This window comes from Musa acuminata, chromosome BXJ2-4 (genome assembly GCF_036884655.1).
Source record: "Musa acuminata AAA Group cultivar baxijiao chromosome BXJ2-4, Cavendish_Baxijiao_AAA, whole genome shotgun sequence".
NCBI lineage: Eukaryota > Viridiplantae > Streptophyta > Magnoliopsida > Zingiberales > Musaceae > Musa > Musa acuminata.
This window is the reverse complement of record NC_088341.1, coordinates 43,055,508-43,075,427: the sequence shown is the minus strand read 5'-3', so window position 1 is coordinate 43,075,427 and position 19,920 is coordinate 43,055,508. Positions and strand designations below refer to the sequence as shown.

General features: G+C 40.6%; 3 protein-coding genes across 3 annotated transcripts; 2 read left to right on the top strand and 1 right to left on the bottom strand.

Moving 5' to 3' along the window:
* The first annotated feature begins 1,828 nt into the window (after positions 1–1,828).
* On the top strand, positions 1,829–3,070 carry LOC103982689 (putative GEM-like protein 8). The gene is made up of 4 exons (XM_009399678.3): positions 1,829–2,047; positions 2,157–2,222; positions 2,318–2,592; positions 2,675–3,070. Exons 1-4 carry the CDS (start codon positions 1,939–1,941, stop codon positions 2,849–2,851), a joined length of 627 nt encoding a protein of 208 aa, XP_009397953.2. The 5' UTR covers positions 1,829–1,938; the 3' UTR covers positions 2,852–3,070.
* A 2,313-nt stretch (positions 3,071–5,383) lies between these two features.
* Positions 5,384–9,508, bottom strand: LOC103983415 (beta-galactosidase 1-like). The gene is made up of 18 exons (XM_065101854.1): positions 9,347–9,508; positions 9,167–9,262; positions 8,973–9,085; positions 8,820–8,886; positions 8,638–8,730; positions 8,404–8,547; positions 8,219–8,310; positions 8,003–8,108; positions 7,835–7,922; positions 7,633–7,751; positions 7,389–7,553; positions 7,109–7,305; positions 6,931–7,019; positions 6,727–6,836; positions 6,533–6,643; positions 6,332–6,433; positions 6,033–6,241; positions 5,384–5,961 (listed from the first exon to the last, which is right to left on the bottom strand). Exons 1-18 carry the CDS (start codon positions 9,506–9,508, stop codon positions 5,571–5,573), a joined length of 2,454 nt encoding a protein of 817 aa, XP_064957926.1. The 3' UTR covers positions 5,384–5,570.
* A 2,619-nt stretch (positions 9,509–12,127) lies between these two features.
* Positions 12,128–16,452, top strand: LOC135611048 (phytosulfokine receptor 1-like). Its single transcript, XM_065106307.1, has one exon. It carries the CDS (start codon positions 12,543–12,545, stop codon positions 15,696–15,698), a length of 3,156 nt encoding a protein of 1,051 aa, XP_064962379.1. The 5' UTR covers positions 12,128–12,542; the 3' UTR covers positions 15,699–16,452.
* Positions 16,453–19,920: the final 3,468 nt, after the last annotated feature.

Genomic DNA, 19,920 nt, shown 5'->3' with positions numbered 1-19,920 from the left:
GACGTCATACAATTTAAAGGCGAAATCTTATTTCGTCGGGCATCACGAACCTTTCACCTGATCGGATTCGGATCCCTCCCAAATTGACGACACAAGTTGGATTTATTGTATCATCACAAGGCGTCTTGCAGAGGATCTCATGGGCCGGAAGACATCTCACTTGCTACGCTTTCATCCATTTAATCTTCAATTCCGACTTTTTCTCGCTTCGTCTCTTTGCTCCTTGTCGATTTCTTGGAGGTTTTAGGGCTTCGGGTGGATAATTTATGCCCAAAAGAAATATGAGAATTCATAATTTAAACAGTCGAAAGTATTCTTAGTGCAAATGAAATAGCTTAACCATATATGTAACTAAACCATTCTGATTTCAAATCCATCATCATGATTTATCGTATGAATAGCTTACTATGATTCGATTCGAATCGATCAATGACTCCATGGTTCCAAATCGAAATCTGAGCAGTTCAGTTTCGATTCCATCTCCATAAATCTGAAACCAAAACTAATAGTTTCGATTGGAAAAATATAAAATTCAAAAACAATGATTCCGATGCAAAATCGAACTGAAATCGTCTGAAATTAATCCGATTTCGATTCCATTTTGAAGGAATCAAAACAGTCGAATTGAATCTAATTGGATGGGCAATTAAAACGTCAGCTAATCCAACATTTGCCACTTTTGAAGTTTTCATTTGAATATTTGTTATTACTATGGTGCTCATTTTATCTCACTTTGCGCCCTCATATTGGCATTGAATGATCTCCTTGAACGTTCTCATCACTCAAAATCTCTTCGGGTAGTGATGTCTCTGTCGGACGCTTACTTAATCATGGATATTGGTGGTGGCAACTCATGTGGCTAATGCATCTATCCGTGGCTGCAGCATGGCGAGCCTAATCCACTACGCCCTGTCGGCAACTTTTCCACCGAAACGAGTAGGTCTGTGCATCAAACCGATGCCTGAGCCCACCCCGGCGGTGGCCGACGTGGTGCTCAGTCATACCCCCATGGCGGTGGCTGATGCTCCTCCCACCCACCATGTGATTCTGTGGGTCATGTCCTCCGTCAAAAGAACTTCCAGCTCACATGGAAGAAAGTAATAAGAGAGAGTTAGATAAGCTCAGTGGGATGTCATTTTAATTTCTTCTGTCCGACGAGACTGAACCCGCTTTTTCTAGGTTTTCTTCCTGGATCAGAACCAGAAAAATGCACTGCTAACCATTATTGTTCTCGTTAGCTTGAAGAATTCAAATGATGGACATCACTTCCTCAAGACCTGAACCTACCTTGATGACGAAAAGAAGAACAAACCACCACACCTAAGACGGGTGGGGTGACAAGCGTCAAACGAAACCTGGAATTAGGTTCACCTAATTCTCTTTTATTATAATTAGTATGGATCCATACAACCACCTGTTCCAACTCGAAAGAAGCCTCCTTTCACGATCGATCTCAATCTGGTGCTGACTCGGTGCCGCGTGCGATGGGATGACGACCCCGCGCTGCCCGCAGTAGTCGACATCCACATGGAGAGAGACCGGAAGGGGTTGGTGGCGATGACTTGCTTACCGAGTGGCTAAGAATGACGGTTCTGAGTCATTGCTGCGTCATCCAACACTAGATTTTGAACAAAGATCAATCATTAAACTTAATCTTCGGTTTTAGGCAGCTGGTTTGCTTGCTTACTATTTCTTTTATTATCTAGAAAAATGTGTTTGATTATATTACAGTGGCTTTTTATCCTTGATGAGGATGATGATGACTGCATGATAAAGTTCTGATTAAGATAACCACTTTAGTCTTCTGAGTGCTACATACACCATCCCCTACCTCGGCTGCATCACCTTATAAGCAAGGAAACATGGAGAAAGAAAGAGACCAGAAAAATCGACGAGAGTTGCAACCGAAGAAGAGCCAGACAGAGCAGATTTCTCTAAATGGAGAGCCTACACCGTGAGCATGTCATCGGGATTCCTGTGAGCTCCGTCGCATATGCTGGAGGGGAGGAACTGCCAGGAAATCCTGCTCCTGCCCACTGCAAACAGAGTAATCTTCATCTCTCTCTCTTTTCTCAGAGGACTCAGAGCCTTCCCCATCCTTGGTTTCTGGACTGCGCTTAGGTTGTGTAATTTACGTGGTGCTTCCTCTGATGCAGAGAAGGACTCTGTTGTCGACTGGATGAGCAAGCTCGGAGAGAAGGCAGGAGGCTTCCGCGAACATGGTAATCATCATCCCCTAACTTCTTGAACAAAACAACACTTGTTCAGTGATCGATCAAACTGGCACTATAATTGTAGGTTACTGTTTTGAGTGCAGTGATTTTGGGTCCCAAGATCTCTGAAACCATGAAGGGGAAGCTGAGCATGGGAGCTCGGATTGTTCAAGCAGGTGGGGTCGAGAGGGTCTTCAGACAAGCCTTCTCCATCGTACCAGGCGAAAAGTTGCTCAAAGCCTTCCAGTGCTATCTTTCAACCACAGCTGGTCCCATCCCGGGCATGCTTTTCATTTCCACTGACAAGATCGCCTTCCGCAGCGATCGATCCCTCAAATTAACTTCTCCTAAAGGAGGCTTGGTTAGAGTGCCTTACAAGGTAATCACAAGCTCCAAAGTGACCGACACAACTATGTATCATAATCCAATGTGACAAACTATGAACTGTTTGTATTCTACAGGTTTTGATTCCACTCGGTAGGATAAAGGAAGCCATCCAGAGTGAGAACACTACCAAGCCAAACCAGAAGTACATCCAGATACTCACAGAGGATGATTTCGAGTTCTGGTTTATGGGTTTTGTCAACTGTGAGAGATCCTTCAGGTACTTGCAGCAGGCAATCTCAGCAGTCCAATGAGCAAGATGAGTAGTACATGGAGTCGAGAGAAGGCATCAATACAATATCTTGTTGTGACAGATAGCAAAATTGCTCTACAATTTTTCTTAGGAGCAAAGTTTGATATTTGTGGCTGAAAAGAGGATTTGTTAATGTTATCTCTTTATTCTCTCTTAATGTATAATACTATCATACAAAAGCAGCAACCATCTTGCAATATGAAGTTATAATTGCTAATGAGTTGATGGTGATGCACAGTTTGAAAACTCGATTGATTCCACATTAATGTGCTCGATTTTGCCCTCATATCATACATGATAGAAAGTTGATTAGTAATATATCCATCCAAGATCTAGTAACTCGAACAATATTTCTTATGGTTCCACGATGGTTCGAATTAATGGTTTGGTGTCCTTCAAGTGTTGCACAGTTATGCCAAAGTCATATCTTAGTTTTCTTATTACCCCAATGAGTACACTTTATCCAACAAAAAGAAAATAAAAATAAAAATGTGAAGAATAGTTTGTGTTGAGTTTCACCGAAGATCTTTGCATTAATGAATATTTGGACAAATAGGTCATATTTTCCTGAACTACAGACCACAGATGGAAGAATAATATACATAACTTTTAATATGGTAAACCTACCGCTGCTATCATCATAAATCTAAAGAATCCTTTCATTCAACTCAACTCACAATCAAGAGGAAAATTTTCTTTTTTCTGTTGCATATAACTCTAGTGAATAATAGGAGAACGGGAAATTGGTTAATGGTGGATAAATGTGTTGGACGTAATCATGCTGGGACGTAACCAAATGAGCAAAGCAGCATTTCCAGAAAGCATCCTTACGAGCCATCCACAGATGACTGTTTAATGCATGGATGAGCGAGCAAGAAATAGGTTATTCCAAATACATTTATACTCTAATTCTAAACTAACTCATGATACAACCACGTATACCCGATTGTATTACTAGCAATTTGACATTTCATGATTCTTTGCAATACAACTGCAGCTCTGCGTCTCTCAAGCAAACCTCGAGTGTATTCGTGTTATCTTCTCATCCCAAATAACTATAAAATGTACAATACATTTGTGATTTTATTACAGAAAATTACTTCATCATATCTCCCAAGTGATCTATAAATCCAAAAGGATATAACTAAAAGTATACTAATACACCAATTACATGTCAAAAGTATGTCTAATTAAAATTAATTGGGGATGTCTTAGAGACATATTCTATCTTGAAATCTTTGGATGACATCATTTTAGCACCAAATAAAATAGGACAAGATATCAATTCTACCAATGACACTCGACTATCAAAAATATTATGACAAACGCTCATGAATGCAGTGGACCAATATGATGCACTAAAAAAGAATAATGCAAAAAATAATATAATTAAAGAAAGGATTATAAGATATAACTATAAGGAGTATTGTATTATATTTCCCAGTGATGTATCAATCGGGAAGGATATAACTATAAGAAAATAGACTAATACACCAATCACATGTCAAAAGTATGTCCAATAAAAATCAATCGAGGATGTCTTAGAAATATATTCTATATTAAATCTTCAATAATAGTGGATGATCTTATTCTAGCCTAAAATAAAATACGATAAAATATCAGTCCTACTGGTGACCCTCTAAAAAAATTAGATCATGCAACTATCAAGAATAATAATACTAATGAATACAATGGACCAATCTATTAGATATAGTTCTCAGTACATATAATATTTTACAAATCTCATACGATCGAAAACTAATTAGGCTAAATAAAGTTCGAGTCAAATAAGATTGTGTTAACTCTTAGGGTTTTAAAGGATTAATATGTGATAAGATCGAGAGTGACACGAACTCGTCTTTAATAGTTGATTGTCCTCGCTTACTATTAATTTTTTATAATTAGAAAGATTTACTTAAATTTGAAGACGTTGATATAGAATTCTTTCGTAGCTTTAGAGGGCCAATGTGTGACAGGGTGAAGGACAACTTGGATCTCAATTTGAGGTTGCGTTTGCTTCGTTTTGATATAAAAATCTTTATAAATAATTATATATATGTATAGTTCCTAAATTACTGAATCATCAATTAAATTAATTAATAGGATTTGTGTTAGCTATCTTGTTGGATAAAACCCAAACTCTATCCCGCATGCGTGCGAGATGACCCCTCTCTCGATCATCCCCTTAAAGCCATGATAGTCGCCATGGCAATCCCACAATTAAACCACGCACCGCTCTCCCTTCGAGCTCCGCGACCGGTCATGGCCGCCGCTCGAGCAGCATCGACTGGAGCAATCCCCCTCAGCATCGTCGCCCCAACTTCTCCTTCCCCTTCTCTGAAGAGAAGGTTCTTGCCTACTTTCTTGCTTCTCTGTGCAACTCTTCTATTTCCACGGAAACCCTAACCCTGAAGCTTATGTTCTTCTTCTCCTTAGTGGCAAAAGATTCTTGTTCCCATAGGGATGGGCACGGAGGAGATGGAAACCGTCATACTTATTCTTAATAGATTGTCTATATACACACACCACACTTGTTTCATTTGAAAGTTAAGTAGAGATGTTTAAGTTTTGATATTAGTGTGTTTTTATGTGATGGTAAAGATTTTGAAACATCTAATTAATAATTGATTTAGATTAACAACCGCTGGCAGAAAAAAAAGAACATAACTTCATCACGGAGCCTACAGATCTCATGTCTAGGAACATTTATTGGCTTCTGGTCAACAGGTCACTTGAACTACCAGCTTCCTGGGAGAGGGCAGAGTGCCACAAGATTTGCCAAACTCCTCAGTGATCTCGATCGAGCACGATTCCTTTCCGAGACATGAGTCCTTGATGACAGCAAACGCCTCGTCGGAACTGCATCGTTTCCCACCCTCGAATGCTCCGCATGTTCCTTCCGGCTCTTCGAAGCTAGCAAAGTCAACGCTCGAGATCGTACGCCCTCTAAGGCACGACAAGCTCAGGGTGTCTCCCTCACTGGCGGAGGCGCATGCCGCACCGACAGTGACAGTCTGGAAGTTCACCTGCAGCGGATTGCCGCCGGCCTCCTCGAATAGCATTAGGGTGTTCGGCTCGCCGAGCTTCAGGAAGGATCGCGGGACGTGATACCTGCAAAGGCAGCGTCTTAGAGAACAGAATCGTGGAACAAGCCGCTTCAACTGCATGTAGTTTGGTATTACCATCGCTGGGACGGCTCGCCGCATCCAGTTTGGCACTTATTGGAGCTAAATGTGCCTCTGTAATCGCATTCATGGCAACCATCGGCTGAGGCAGTGTAGTTCGGCCAGAACCTGCCGATGCTATTGCCGTTCACCCAAGCTGTTCCTTTGCCCATGCCGAGCAAGTCAACCACCACCGCCTCCGAGCCTAATGGAGCTTGGAAGGTCGCCTTCAACCGTACATACAAAAGAAATGTCACTTCCCTATCATCTCTGATAACAGTTAGATATATCACAGATGCAAAATGTAAAGACAGCACCTTATACCAAGTGAATGGTCTATTTGTTGGAAACATGCCCGAATGCCACTTCACTGCACGTCGATCAAGGTGGATCCGTCTCACCTCACCATCCAGTCCAATCTGATTGTAATGCTCATAATTAGTCGATGCGAGACTTGCATAAGAACGGAAGATGAGTGAAGCTGAAACAGGAGTGTGCTATGATGTATGCCTGCCTACCTTGTAAGACCAAGTATAATTGGACAAATCCAAAGTGGTATTTTCTCCAATCAATTTTACAGGTCCACCAACAATTCCTGTTGGCGCCAGATCATAATATGCACCATAGTTCTGTTTAACATGATAACAATCATTAGCTACAATCTTTACAGCAGATGTAATCTAAACTTCTGGAGATGCGAATTAGAGCAAACCTGAAGGCCAACAGTTGCACTTAGCAATGATATTACATTTCGGCCAGGATTAAACCATACTTTCCGCTCGAAAGTAAAGTTAAGCTGTCCAGCCAGGCCATATTGAGAACCTATTCATTGATCCAACCTCCAAGTGTTACTAAAATACTTCTGTTCGAAGTAGAGAAGAATGTCTGAAAACCTAGCTATGCTATCTGATACTACCTACTAGCCTGTCATTAACAAAGGCATGGAGGATGTGGCCGGTGGTGTTGACACTGAGAGTAAATTCTTCCTTCTCGCCCACATCCACACTGGACGTTGTCGTTACATTCAAGGGTTTATGGTCTGTCTTGCTAAATTTGTATGCGTACTTTGATTAATATTTCAAGAAAATACTTGCCTGGTTGTGTACCATAAGTAGTCACTTTCATCAAGAGTGACGCTTTTCTGCTCTAAGAGATTGTTAACGGTGAATGTACTGCCAAAACCTTTTGCAGAGATTCCCAGTCTCTCTGGTCTCCAAGACCAGTTCAAGACTTCAGATGCTTCCATGGCAGTGTTTCGCTTCTTCACCATGAGAGAAGTCTGAGTCTTTACCTATAAGAAGAACAGGTAAAACAGGAAGTTAAATGGATCAGCAGAAAGCAGGCAAAAGGTTGTGTACAAGTGGTAGTAATTACCTTGGCAGTGTTATATACTTCGCTCTTGCAGTCAGGAAGAATGCTGACAGACCAAGCAGGCAGGAAATATGTACTTCCCTCATAGTCTATGGTGCCATTTAATTTGCTGTTCTGATTACTCAAGAAACAAGCAGGATTGACTCCATCACCAGAGTATTTGGTGATCTGCAATGACCACAGCATCATCATATCATGCTCCTACCCTTAGATCAAAAGATAGATTCATATCCGAAATCATCGATACCATCAATTCATTGTCAAGATTAACTTCTTCGACTTCTCCATAGGTGAGGGCCTTCTCCATTAGCTTAATGGATGCATGCAACTCCTTCAAATGCCCCCACTTTGGTTGCCTTGTGTACCCTAAAGATACATACATGATCAGAGCATTTCCATGTTTTCCCGGGATCTATAAACTCAATGATCAGAGGAGTACACAGACATACCGTACTCATCAAGTGGAGCATCATAATCGTAGCTTGTGATAATGTAAGGGCCACCTGAGGTTCTGCCAAAGTTGGTTCCTCCATGATACTAAGAATGAGCAATTAATCATCCATTGGATCTTGGTCTTGAACATAACAATACATGCGATGCAGAGAAATATAACCAACCATATAGTAGTTTTGCAGTGTCCCTTTTGTTTGGAAAAAGCGAGCTACTTGAAATGCCAGTTCTTCGGCAGGCCTGTGTGGATCCGGAGAGCCCCAGTTCTTGAACCTGCAATCATCATTGTGGCATATCATCGAGCAGAAGAGCGAAAACCAAACAAGTGAAAGATGATCACTCTATGTTCATCAACAACAGCAAAATGAAGGATCAAAACACACCAGCCAGTCCAATTCTCTGTCCATATCTTCGGACTGTTCTCGTTGTTGGGTGTAAAAGCATCACAGCCGGAAAACCCGTTGCAAGTATTGATCTAAGTTCGATGCATCAGAATCAAAGTTTCTTCTCATCAAGAGACAAGAAACATGAACAATACCATCAAACTAGATTTCGATGAATTTACTACCATCGGCTGGGGAGCGTCAGCTTGTTGGCACATGATCCATGGCACATCGATGCTTAGAGAATCTGCCATTTGCGAGCACCAATTGACGTATCGCGGCCCGGCATCGCCGTAGCTGGTCTCGACGTTTCCAAATTCATTTTCGATCTATTTGGATCAAAAATATTAATTAGAGACGGAAGAAAAAACAATCTCAACTTCTCAAGTGCAATCTGTGCACAGAAGATTTTCTTGTACCTGAGCTAAGATGATGGGTCCTCCTTGCGTTGCAAAGAGTCCTGCTTGCTTAACCATGTCTACTATTAAGGTAGTAAAATTTTGCATCTCATCCTTCATTGTCGAGAGTGATTTCAGACAGATGAGCTTATTCACAAAGTAGGTGAGTCTAAAGACACATAATTCAAATCAAAAACTCTGACCTTCCACGGCTGGTTATCTGTCCTCAGTTCTATGTATGGGATTTGTCTCAACCAGACAGGAAGTCCTCTTGAAAACATAAAAGTAAAATTAAAACGGCAAATAAAAATCAATATAATGATCAATGTTTTATGACTTTAATTCTTGTTACATACCCATAATTCCACTCGGCACAAACATACGGACCGATCCGAAGGATGGCATACAGTCCAGCATTATGAACTTCTTTGAGAAACCTAATGAGATCGTAGTTGCCTCCAAAGTAGTACTAAAGAAGAAGAAACGAAAAGAACGATCAAGTATTATACTCCACACTTCATACATGTAAACACACTTGGTAAACCACAACCTCACGTCGCCTGGGCTCATGGCCATTCCAGAAAACATACGTCTCGATTGCATCAAGCCCTCCTTCTTTTGATTTCTGTACCAAGTCCGGCCACATCTGGAGAACAAGACGAACTCGATCAAGTATGAGCGTGAAATGTATCTGTTTAATGCTGTAATTGTCACGGTTGAAGATGCTAACCTCAGGAGTACTGCGCGGATAGTGGATGGCGCCGGTGAAGAGAATCCGACGTTGGCCGTCGATGACCAGAGCTCGTCCATCGTGAGAGACCGTCGTCGAACGAGCAATGCAACAAAGAGAAGAAGCGATCAACAAGAACAACAAGTATTTGGAGGCCTCCATCTTCCTTCTCTACGTAGACAGTGAATTGTGAAGCCCATATATATATGCACACACAATCCTTATCCTTTGTTCTTATCATCATTACACGGACAATTATGGGAAAAGCTAAAAGAGGTTAAAATCCAGACTATAACTTTCCAACTAGCTGGATGATAAAACTTAAAAGGAGAATCGCCGAAGATCTTTTGACGTATTACTTAGGGATGTAATCAAGAAGAAATCGGATTTTTCATTCCTATATCCGGATTCATTGCATGTCTAATGATCCGTTTCTTAGATCGGTGGATTGGGCTTCATTTTTCCATGTTAAGGTTCAGATGGCTATACTATAAGATGTGCTCGCGTGGAAGATATCAAATCATTATCTTATATTTGAAGACAAAAGGTTCACGAATGTAAATTTATTTATTCTCGTTTCTTGATGTGTAGATACAGATTTTATGATACACGTCTCCTTGATACCTGAACCCGTTTTCGACCCAACTCGATTTGCAACCTGAACCACATCTGGCTTAAGATCAATAATTTAATGTGATATCAGATGACAAAGATCGTTACTGTGGTTTCATGTGAACAATTAGATCTGTGGATTGTTGTGCAGGCTTTTACTGCAGATGATAAACAACAATGTCCAGATAATGTTAAGCTGAGTAAGAAGAGCAGGGATTTCTGCAGACTGCACAATACAGCGTTGTTGGAAGAAAAGAAACATCTGAACATTTGTTATCATTCTTTTCCCGTTCTTCATGTGCAGTTTTGTTCTCCAGTTCGAATTACAAATGGCCTCTTGACTACAGCTAGAAACATTCTCAAAGTCATGGCAGAAGAAAAAGACTTGGTTGGATGGTTTGTGCGGCATACTTTTGTCCTATGGCAACGTGAAACCAACCAATTTGTCTTCAAGAACTTGAGCTTTTCAAAGCCAGAAAACTGTCACTCCTTGCTGACAAAGAAAGGGAGCTACTGGACAAGAAAAGATTGGATGTTCCTCTCAATCATAGAGTTAATTAGATCCGATTGAACTGAGTCAAACTGAGCTAGGAATTCTATATGATATAGTAGTCCAATTGCACCCAACTTTCTGTGGATGGAACAATACAAAACAAGAGTTCCATGCACCCTTCTTTGTTGACTACGTAACAAGATCTGTGAATCCTTCCAACTCTGATTGCATGGAGGACATCACCTCCTAGTCATGACTGATTCCAAACATTTCAGTCCCTTGTTTGAGAATTACTGCGATACTGCCATTGACTAGCAACTCACATAGAACAAAATGTCAGAGGCCAGGGTTTGAAGCAAAGGAATCGCCAAAAGATAAGTCTATGAATCTTTTCTTTATTTCTAACTCCGAAGTACATAAATCATACTCCTTTCCAGTTGTGTTTAGGCCCCCCAAAAAAAAAAGTAAGCCATCAGAGTCTGACTCACAACCAAATAGTCAAATCAGGAAACCGAAAAACCAGCTAATGGATAACAAGCTAAGCTACCCTCCACCATAAAGTCCAATCATATAAGTCAAGCCGTGAGATTGACTTGCAACTTGTATTTATTGGACAATACTGCCTGCAGAGCGAGTTTAAAATTGAAGAGCAGGTATGTAGTGAGATAAACATGCATTTGCGTCCAAACAAACAAGTGATGCTGATTTGGATGGAGCGCATCTGAATCTTCAACCAATTAGATTACGGCACCAAATACATCCGTTCAGACGAGAGTCAGAGAGTTTGTTCCCTTTTTCTTTGGGCCTCTCTTGTGCAAGTGGATGGTGTATGTGGCAAGTCGTCATTGGTGATCTAGTGGGACCCTATCACCGGAAGTCAAAATGCAGTAAAAACGGGAGCTGAGATCAGGTTGACCAACAGCTACCTGCTGTGTTCTGAGACCATATATAGAGCGTGAATGATTTATCTTGTGTACAGATCATTGACTTGACACACAAGGAAACGGTCGGTCTAATCCGCAGTGGAAATTTTTGACCTGACGAACCCGTTGATGCCCAATCGAGTCCGCGTTCGTGGCGTCACCTTCTATTTAAACTCATTGGATTCAATTTCGGCATGATCGAGTCGAGTCAGACCAACTCTCACCGGCCGGCAAGACCGGATCCAAATATAGATTTCATGAACTTATCAGAATTCAACTTTCCATACATAAAATTTTCATTTTATTTAGAAAATTAATTAATATATGTAATTATTTGTATTTTTATAAATTATAGGATAAGACAAATATGTCGTCGTATAAATTAATATAAATTATAAATAAGATGGGATTTTTGAATGATGGAATGATAATACTAATAATAATAAGTGCCTCGGATTCTCCGCATATGCAGTTGTAGTGCAGAAATAGACAGGTGGTAAAATGTGATTTCTGGGGCAACTCGTTGACCGTTGACTCTTCTACCCGGCAGCGTAACGAGCCGGCAACTTCCGCTTACTTCCGATCGCCGTCCCTGCCCGATACCGCCAAATGCCCACCTCCATTACAAGGCAGCTTCTTCTCGTTCCTCTCTGACCACCCATTTCAATTAATTTCTAAAAATTAGATAACTATGAAAGATATTCTCATTGCAAACCATTACTTGGGTTGTAAAGGTTCCAGAAAGCGGAAGGCGACATATGATATTAAAGGAAGACCAAAATGAGGCGATGCAGGGGTTGAAAGTGAAGGATGGGGAAGTCAAAGCCAAACTGAGTTCTCTCTCTCCTGCTCTTCTCTTTTCTCTTCTCTAGCCATTTATACCCGCAAATCGAGATGAACTAAGATGGATGTGTAGCTTGGTGGATGTGAATCGGTTGCTTCGAGTCCTGCCATTGCTTCTCAAGCATGAAGGTGCCTCCTTTCTTGGTTAACTGAGGACAAAACCTATTGATGCTTCTGTTGCCCCTGCAATAGGATTCTTGGCTTTTCTGGATTGCACTGCTCTTGGGACAACCGAAAGTTTTCACTTTCTGTAGCTGTACCTTCCAAGGAAGAGCCGCTTATAACACTGTCGACAACTCGAGTCCGGCTCTAGTCATCATATGTTATGGGGAAGATAGGGGATGTTTCTGTCAATATTTTGATGAAAAGATTAAGCTTTGCGTGCTTGCTCCTCTTTATCCGACCTCTTCGCTCCAATTCCCAGAACCAGAGCTGCATCTCTGGTGATCTAAATGCCCTGCAAGGCTTCTTGAGAGGACTGGATTCAGGCATACCAGGTTGGAGCATGAATGCCTCTGCTTCCGGTTGCTGCAGCTGGGATGGCGTTTCCTGCGACGACTCGGTAGGCTCAGGACGAAGGGTGATCGGGCTGGATCTCCAAAATAAGAGCTTGAAGGGATCCTTAGCTGATTCTTTGGCAGATTTGGAATACCTATCATGGCTTAACCTTTCTTCTAATTCTCTTCAAGGCACAGTTCCATCAGGGTTATTTCGTCTTCGCCAATTGAAGCGCCTCGATCTCAGCATGAATAGACTCTCCGGACCAATTCCGATGGATTCGTACCTTCCGTCACTTGAGGTTCTCAATGTTTCTCATAATGCTTTCACAGGCAGCCATCCGATTCTTGCCGGGTCGACGAAGTTGGTGGTGTTTGATATCAGCTCAAATAAGTTTTCTGGTGGCGTCGACACATCCGTATGTAATTTTTCATCTGGAATTCAAGTCCTTCGGTTATTGGCGAACTCCTTCTCTGGTGACCTTCCTGTTGGATTCGGTAGCTGTGCTTCCCTCGAAGAGCTCTATGTTGATTCCAATGATATCTCCGGGAATCTGCCGAATGATTTGTTCGAGCTGTCATCTCTGAGGAGACTATACCTACAGGAGAATCAGCTGTCTGGCTGGCTGAGCTCAAGAATAGGTAATCTCTCTAACCTTGAGCAACTGGATCTTTCATTTAATTCTTTCTCAGGCGACATTCCAAATAGCTTCAGCAGCTTAAGAAATCTCAAGTATTTGTCCCTTCAATCCAATAGTTTCAGTGGCCATATGCCTTACTCCTTGTCAAACTTACCGCCACTTAGAGTGCTCAACCTGAAGAACAATTCGCTTAGTGGTGGAATCACTTTGAATTGCACGGTGATGAATCATCTTAGCTCGCTTGATCTTAGCTCAAATGATTTCAGTGGCCCCATTCCTTATAATCTTTCTCAGTGTGTGGAATTAAAGACCTTGAATCTTGCTCGGAACAACCTGAGTGGTGAAGTTCCGATCAGCTTCAAGAAACTGGCTTCATTAACTTACCTCTCACTTTCCAGTAATAGCTTATCCAACATATCGTCCGCATTGATAATCCTACAGGATGTCCAAAGCCTCACCGGTTTGGCACTCACAAGGAACTTCCTTGGTAGCGAGAGAATTCCAATGGATGGAATTCAGGGATTTCAAAACATACAGCTTCTCGCTATTGCAAGCTGTGGCCTTTTCGGATCCATTCCACCATGGTTGTCAAATTTTACCAAATTAAATGTACTGGATTTGTCATGGAATCATTTGGAAGGGACCATCCCTTCATGGATAGGGTATCTTGATCATCTTTTCTACTTGGACCTATCGAACAATTCGCTCAGTGGGGAGATTCCAACAAGTTTGGCACAGATGAAAAGCCTAATCTCTGGCAGCACCTCACAGCTTGGACCTCGAACAGATGACTTCCCTTTCTACGTTAAAAGGAACATTAGTGACAAGGGACTGCAATACAATCAAGTCGGCAGCTTCCCGCCATCCTTAATTCTGTGCCAGAACATGCTTGTTGGACCAATCTTACCAGGGTTTGGGAGCCTTACGAGGCTTCTTGCACTGGATCTAAGCAGAAATAGATTAGCAGGGCCTATTCCAGATGAGATATCAGACATATCTGACTTAGAGTTTTTGGATTTGTCACACAACAATCTTACCGGAAGCATTCCTTCCTCGCTGTCTAAGCTCAATTTTCTATCGAGTTTCAGTGTAGCCTACAATAATCTGTCTGGGCCTATTCCAACTGGCGCCCAGTTCTCAACCTTTTCTAGTTCTGATTTTGAAGGGAATCCAGGTCTCTGTGGTTTTCACTTGAATCCATGTAATTCTGGAACGCCTGAAGTTCTTCAACAGACCAGTCACAGAAGGCAAAATTATAAAGGTGTGATCATAGGACTGGCAGCTGGAATCGGACTCGGAGCATGTTTCCTTATGGCCTTTATCTACTTTCTTTTGTCAAAGGCTCATTCTATCCGACAGGACGACGATTCAAGGGTTGTGGCAGATTCAGGTGGCAATTTGGAGGAGGCAGAGTCTAGATTGGTGTTTCAGTTTCAGAACATGAACGACTGTGACTTAAGCATTGGTGATATTTTGAGATCCACCGACCACTTTGACCAATCTAACATCATTGGTTGTGGAGGCTTTGGCCTAGTTTATAAAGCGACTCTACCAGATGGGAGAAAGGTGGCTATCAAGAGGCTTTCCGGTGAATATTTTCAGATGGAGAGGGAATTCCAAGCTGAGATAGAAACTCTTTCTCAAGCTCAACATAAAAATCTTGTTTTGCTTCAAGGATACTGCAAGATTGGCACCGACAGACTTTTAATCTACTCGTATATGCAAAATGGAAGCTTAGACTATTGGCTCCATGAGAAACCTGATGGTGGATCTATGCTGCACTGGGAGAAAAGACTTGGGATAGCTAAAGGAGCAGCGAGGGGATTAGCATACTTGCACCAATCATGTGACCCCCACATACTGCACCGTGACATTAAGTCCAGTAACATCCTACTCGACGAGAACTTTGAAGCTCATTTGGCCGATTTTGGGCTCGCAAGGCTTATTTTGCCGTATGATACTCACATCACGACGGACTTAGTTGGGACATTAGGCTATATTCCTCCTGAATATGGCCAATCCTCGGTTGCTACTTTTAAGGGTGATGTATATAGCTTTGGAGTCGTTCTACTGGAGCTACTTACCGGTAAGAGGCCAGTGGACATGTGCAAACCGAGGGGAGGGAGAGAATTGGTATCATGGGTCCTTCATATGAAGAAGGAGAAGAGGGCAGCAGAGGTACTTGACCCACACATATACGATGAAACACTAGAGTTCCAACTGATGGCCATGCTCGAGATCGCTTGTTTTTGCATAAGTGACTCCCCGAAACTGAGACCACTGACCGAACAACTAGTCGTATGGCTTGATGACATTGGCACATATGACCGTATGCCAAAATAAAGCAGGCCTCCTTGGAGCTGTGCAGTGATTTCTTCTCTCTTTGAGATCAGGAATAGCTGATTCTTTGTACACAGTGATCGATAGTATATAACTCAATTTCACATGGCTTTTTCTCTTCCTAGGAAAATTCGATCCATACACACGATACAGAAGGTGAGATCATGACAGGACACAGGACACAGATGTAAAGCTGTGAGTTTTGGTTTTTGATATGAGCATCTGAAACTAAATCCTAGTGGCATGTACATCATGTAACCTTTCAATTTTTTCAGAGGCCGATTATATAATGTGGAAGAACATTGGAATAAGATCAACCAATTTAAGTTTCTGATGTTTAGTTCTCCACTTCAATCATGAAATGTAGACAAGTTCTTCAAATGTCACACTCACCCTTCGATAGTATATGTTCTATGAGCTAAAAGCTGGATGCAGGAAACCAGCTTCAGTGTCTGTTTCTTGTCACAACAATGTTCAGTGATCCTAGCATCCTTACAGTCTCATCGTCAAATCATTACTTCAGCAAAGGAAGCTTTGCATTCTTTGTATGTGACGAACACATCCCCTGCATCACAAAGGAATCATGGTTGGATAGATGATTTATTTTATAGCATGCATGATCATCAAATATCATTCTTTGCTTAACATTTTAAAAAGTCCAACATCTTTTTACCACAATCGTGCGAGTAGTGATTCCATCTAACAAGTTTTTGAAGACCAAATTCTTGAAAGCAATGAACAGCACTGAGCTGGAAGCCAAGACCTCTGAGAAAATGAACAGTCTCCATTGGGCTTTTGACCAGGGCCTCTGTAAAATCCTTCATGTTGCATTGTAGAGATAAGCTCGGCTCCATTACCATGCTAATAAACAGAGTGCATTAGATAAAATATATAAAAATTGTTTATTGTGACTGTGAGGACTGAGGAACTTGATTCTAACCGATGGATGATGGATAATGGAGCAGTAGAGATGGCAGATCTTCGTACCACACCATGAAAAGGTCACATCAAGGGTGTTCACTGTGCACCAGAAAGAAAGTCTTAAATGGTGTGCTTCACATCCATGATGTTTCTCTTGCAGCTTATATCACTATCGTTCTTCCTGTTGCCCTTTGGACACCAATATAACCTTTTGAGACATGGTCTGCTGCTCCGTGGCTGTATTAATCCAGCTCCTGTTTGACAATGCAAGCAAGTACTGCTTATGTGACTTCTCTTTTCCATCCGGAGCAGTAGACATGAAATCTGACATTGTTTTGGTGATAATGATATCTCTTTTTCACTGCCCATACTGTTTACACAATAATTTAGACTCGGTCAGACTCTCTATTCATGGTTTCTTAAGTCAAACATGGTGTTCTTTGACCGGTTTAACGATGTCCAAGCACTGAAATGGCCAAGGAGTGAATGGGATCATAGTGGTGGGAATCCAATGCACGATTATGCCAAGGCTTCATCATCTTTTTCCTGCCATGGTGGGAGTGCAGGGCTTGAACAAGGATCATTTCCCCATTGCCCGAGCGTCCATCTTAAAGTTCACATGGGTCCCTCAAGATCTTCCCATGGGTTGAGCATCGATCTTAAAGTTCACATGGGTCCCCCCCTCAGAGGTAACTCGATGTACTCGGGTCCTTTTTTACGATGGACCAGTAGGCCTTTTACAGCAGTTTGGCTTCACTCACCCTTCACCCAATGCAACTCACATTGTCTTGTTGCTTCACGCCTGTCCTACGAGGTCCTCTCAGCCTTGTGTCTCTCCCCACCTCCACCATATCTTCTTGTCCCACTTCTCTACCAGGGAGGGTCCCATGCAGCTTTAATGGCATGGGCAGAGACGCAGTTTCAGCTGGGCATGCAAGTGTTGAGAAGATAGAGAACCTAAGAAGATTTGTGGCTCCTTGATGCACGTTAGTAGAACAGTCAGTCTCTCATGGGTGAATGCTTTTACTGAGGTGAAGAAAGCCATGAATAGCCGCCTCCTTTTTCTTCTGGTCTCTCTCGGAACCCTGGCATCGACAGTAGAGGTAGGTGCATGCAGTGGGCATGAATGAAAGTCTCATTTAGTTTTTGCAAGCCATTCTTCCCACAAGAAATGAGTGCAGAGGAAGACTGATGGATCCATTTAGTGAGACTGTACTTGATGGAATGAATGGTGGCCTGTGAGCTTTTCAGATCCCCTGCAGGCAAAAGATGATGTCTTCGACACAGCTCTGCCACCACAACATCATGGTGTTTTTGCAAGGTCTGACTCCTGGTGGCTAGCTCACTTTTGTCATCAGGCATACATGTCTTCTTAGAACAGTATCTCATATTAGATCATGAGTTCGAGAACCAAGATTTGTGGCACCCCTCTTGTAGGATGCTGTCATTCGGAGATTAATATTCTACCCTTCCACGTTGACTACTATAGATTTTTAGCAGGAAAATTAGTTTCCTTTAGCTTCTTCATGTTTATTATTTTGATCATACAAGTAGTAGCATTAAAATGTTGGTCCGTGAAAATAATATTCATCGTGGAGGTTCAAATAGCTTTAAAGTTAATTCTCCTTGATGTTTCGATAAACCAAGTCGTAAGTGTCTTCTGATTGATGTGACATTAAAATGTATTCACATGCTTTCCGACACGGATATGACATGAGGAGACATGACAAAATTTCAACTCTCCAAATGTCGTGTTGACGACAAACCATTTTGACGTGGTAGGGGATTTCAAATCTCATTCCAAAGCCTGTATAAAAGTTCAAATACAACTATTTATACTCATATTAAAATTATATTATATGAAAATAATAATAATAATAATAATAATATGAGAAATTAAAGGTATAATTTATTATCATAAGACATATTGTTGTCATAATTATATATGACTTATATATATCAAAAAGTAAGCTAATTTTGATGGAGATAAGAATTTTAAATCCGATTTCGAGTTCTAATATGATAATGAATCAATATCATCTAAATGTTTATTTACTATATGGTTATCAACTATTTAATCTCATAATCAAGATTCTATATTTTAATTTATGATCAATCTCAAAGATCCATATCATATCAATGTATTAGATGATGTACTTATTATTATCATCAAAGTCTAGTAAAAAAAATCAGTAATATTTATCATGGAACGACTTTGCACTTAACTTATAATTATATTTTTATCATCTAAGTTTTATTTTTATTTTGTATAAGTGTTTAGCGAGTTACTTGTAAAATGATATCTTTACGAGATATTTAAACTTGTCAATCTCTTATTCGCTCAACTTTTTCTTATAGGTTATACAAGATTGTTTTTAGGTTGATCTTTTACGAAGAGATATAAAGAGCTTCAAACCTAAACGATTATAACTAAGTTTATGATATTAAAATAAATTTTTATATATAAAAAATTCGATTGATTGACAATCGGGATTAGACATCTCCAACACAATTTGTACTTCCAACACCAAGTTGTCGACAACTCTCATGCATTCATCTCTCTTTTGAGGATCATAATATTATATCATAAATTTAATCAAATATCATCATGTATTTTATTATACAATCAAGTAGAGTTCACAAGTAGTAAGAGATCATAATATTATACAATCAAGAAAATAGAGTAGTATGAGATCATAATTTCAGATATGATTTTGTTAAAACAATATCACAAGTAGAGTTCACATCAATTCAGATTCAACTTTTCATTCAATAGTTGATAGAGACCAACCTTTGAAGCCTAAGCCATAAAATGAAGTCTGACCCCATTTGCTGCCAACCAGCTGTCATGTGTTGGCTTCACTTGGCACTGACAAAGTGTTTGACAACAGTTGACATTTATTCACGTCACATAAAACTATGCACATGTAAATTATTTATATGTAGATCAATATTTTCGCTGTTGTCCATAAGAAGGGCATTCGAGGTTCGTATAATATCTAATAAATAATCTTTCAAATGTATTTACAAATACATAATATATTTTGAATCATAGAATATAATTATATCATCAACATTTACGTGTAATTTCGATAAGATAACAAAGAATCATTTAAGATAATTCATGTCAATAGGCTTATTTTTCTTTCTTCATGCAATTGTTGATAACTTATATAATTCATACAATATTCAAACAGTCATATACTTTTTATGATAGAACGCAAGATTTAATTATTTGTATCTGATTAAAAACGGATAAGCTGAAAGTAAGTTCTTCAACATCTGATTTGTATGATGTATTTCA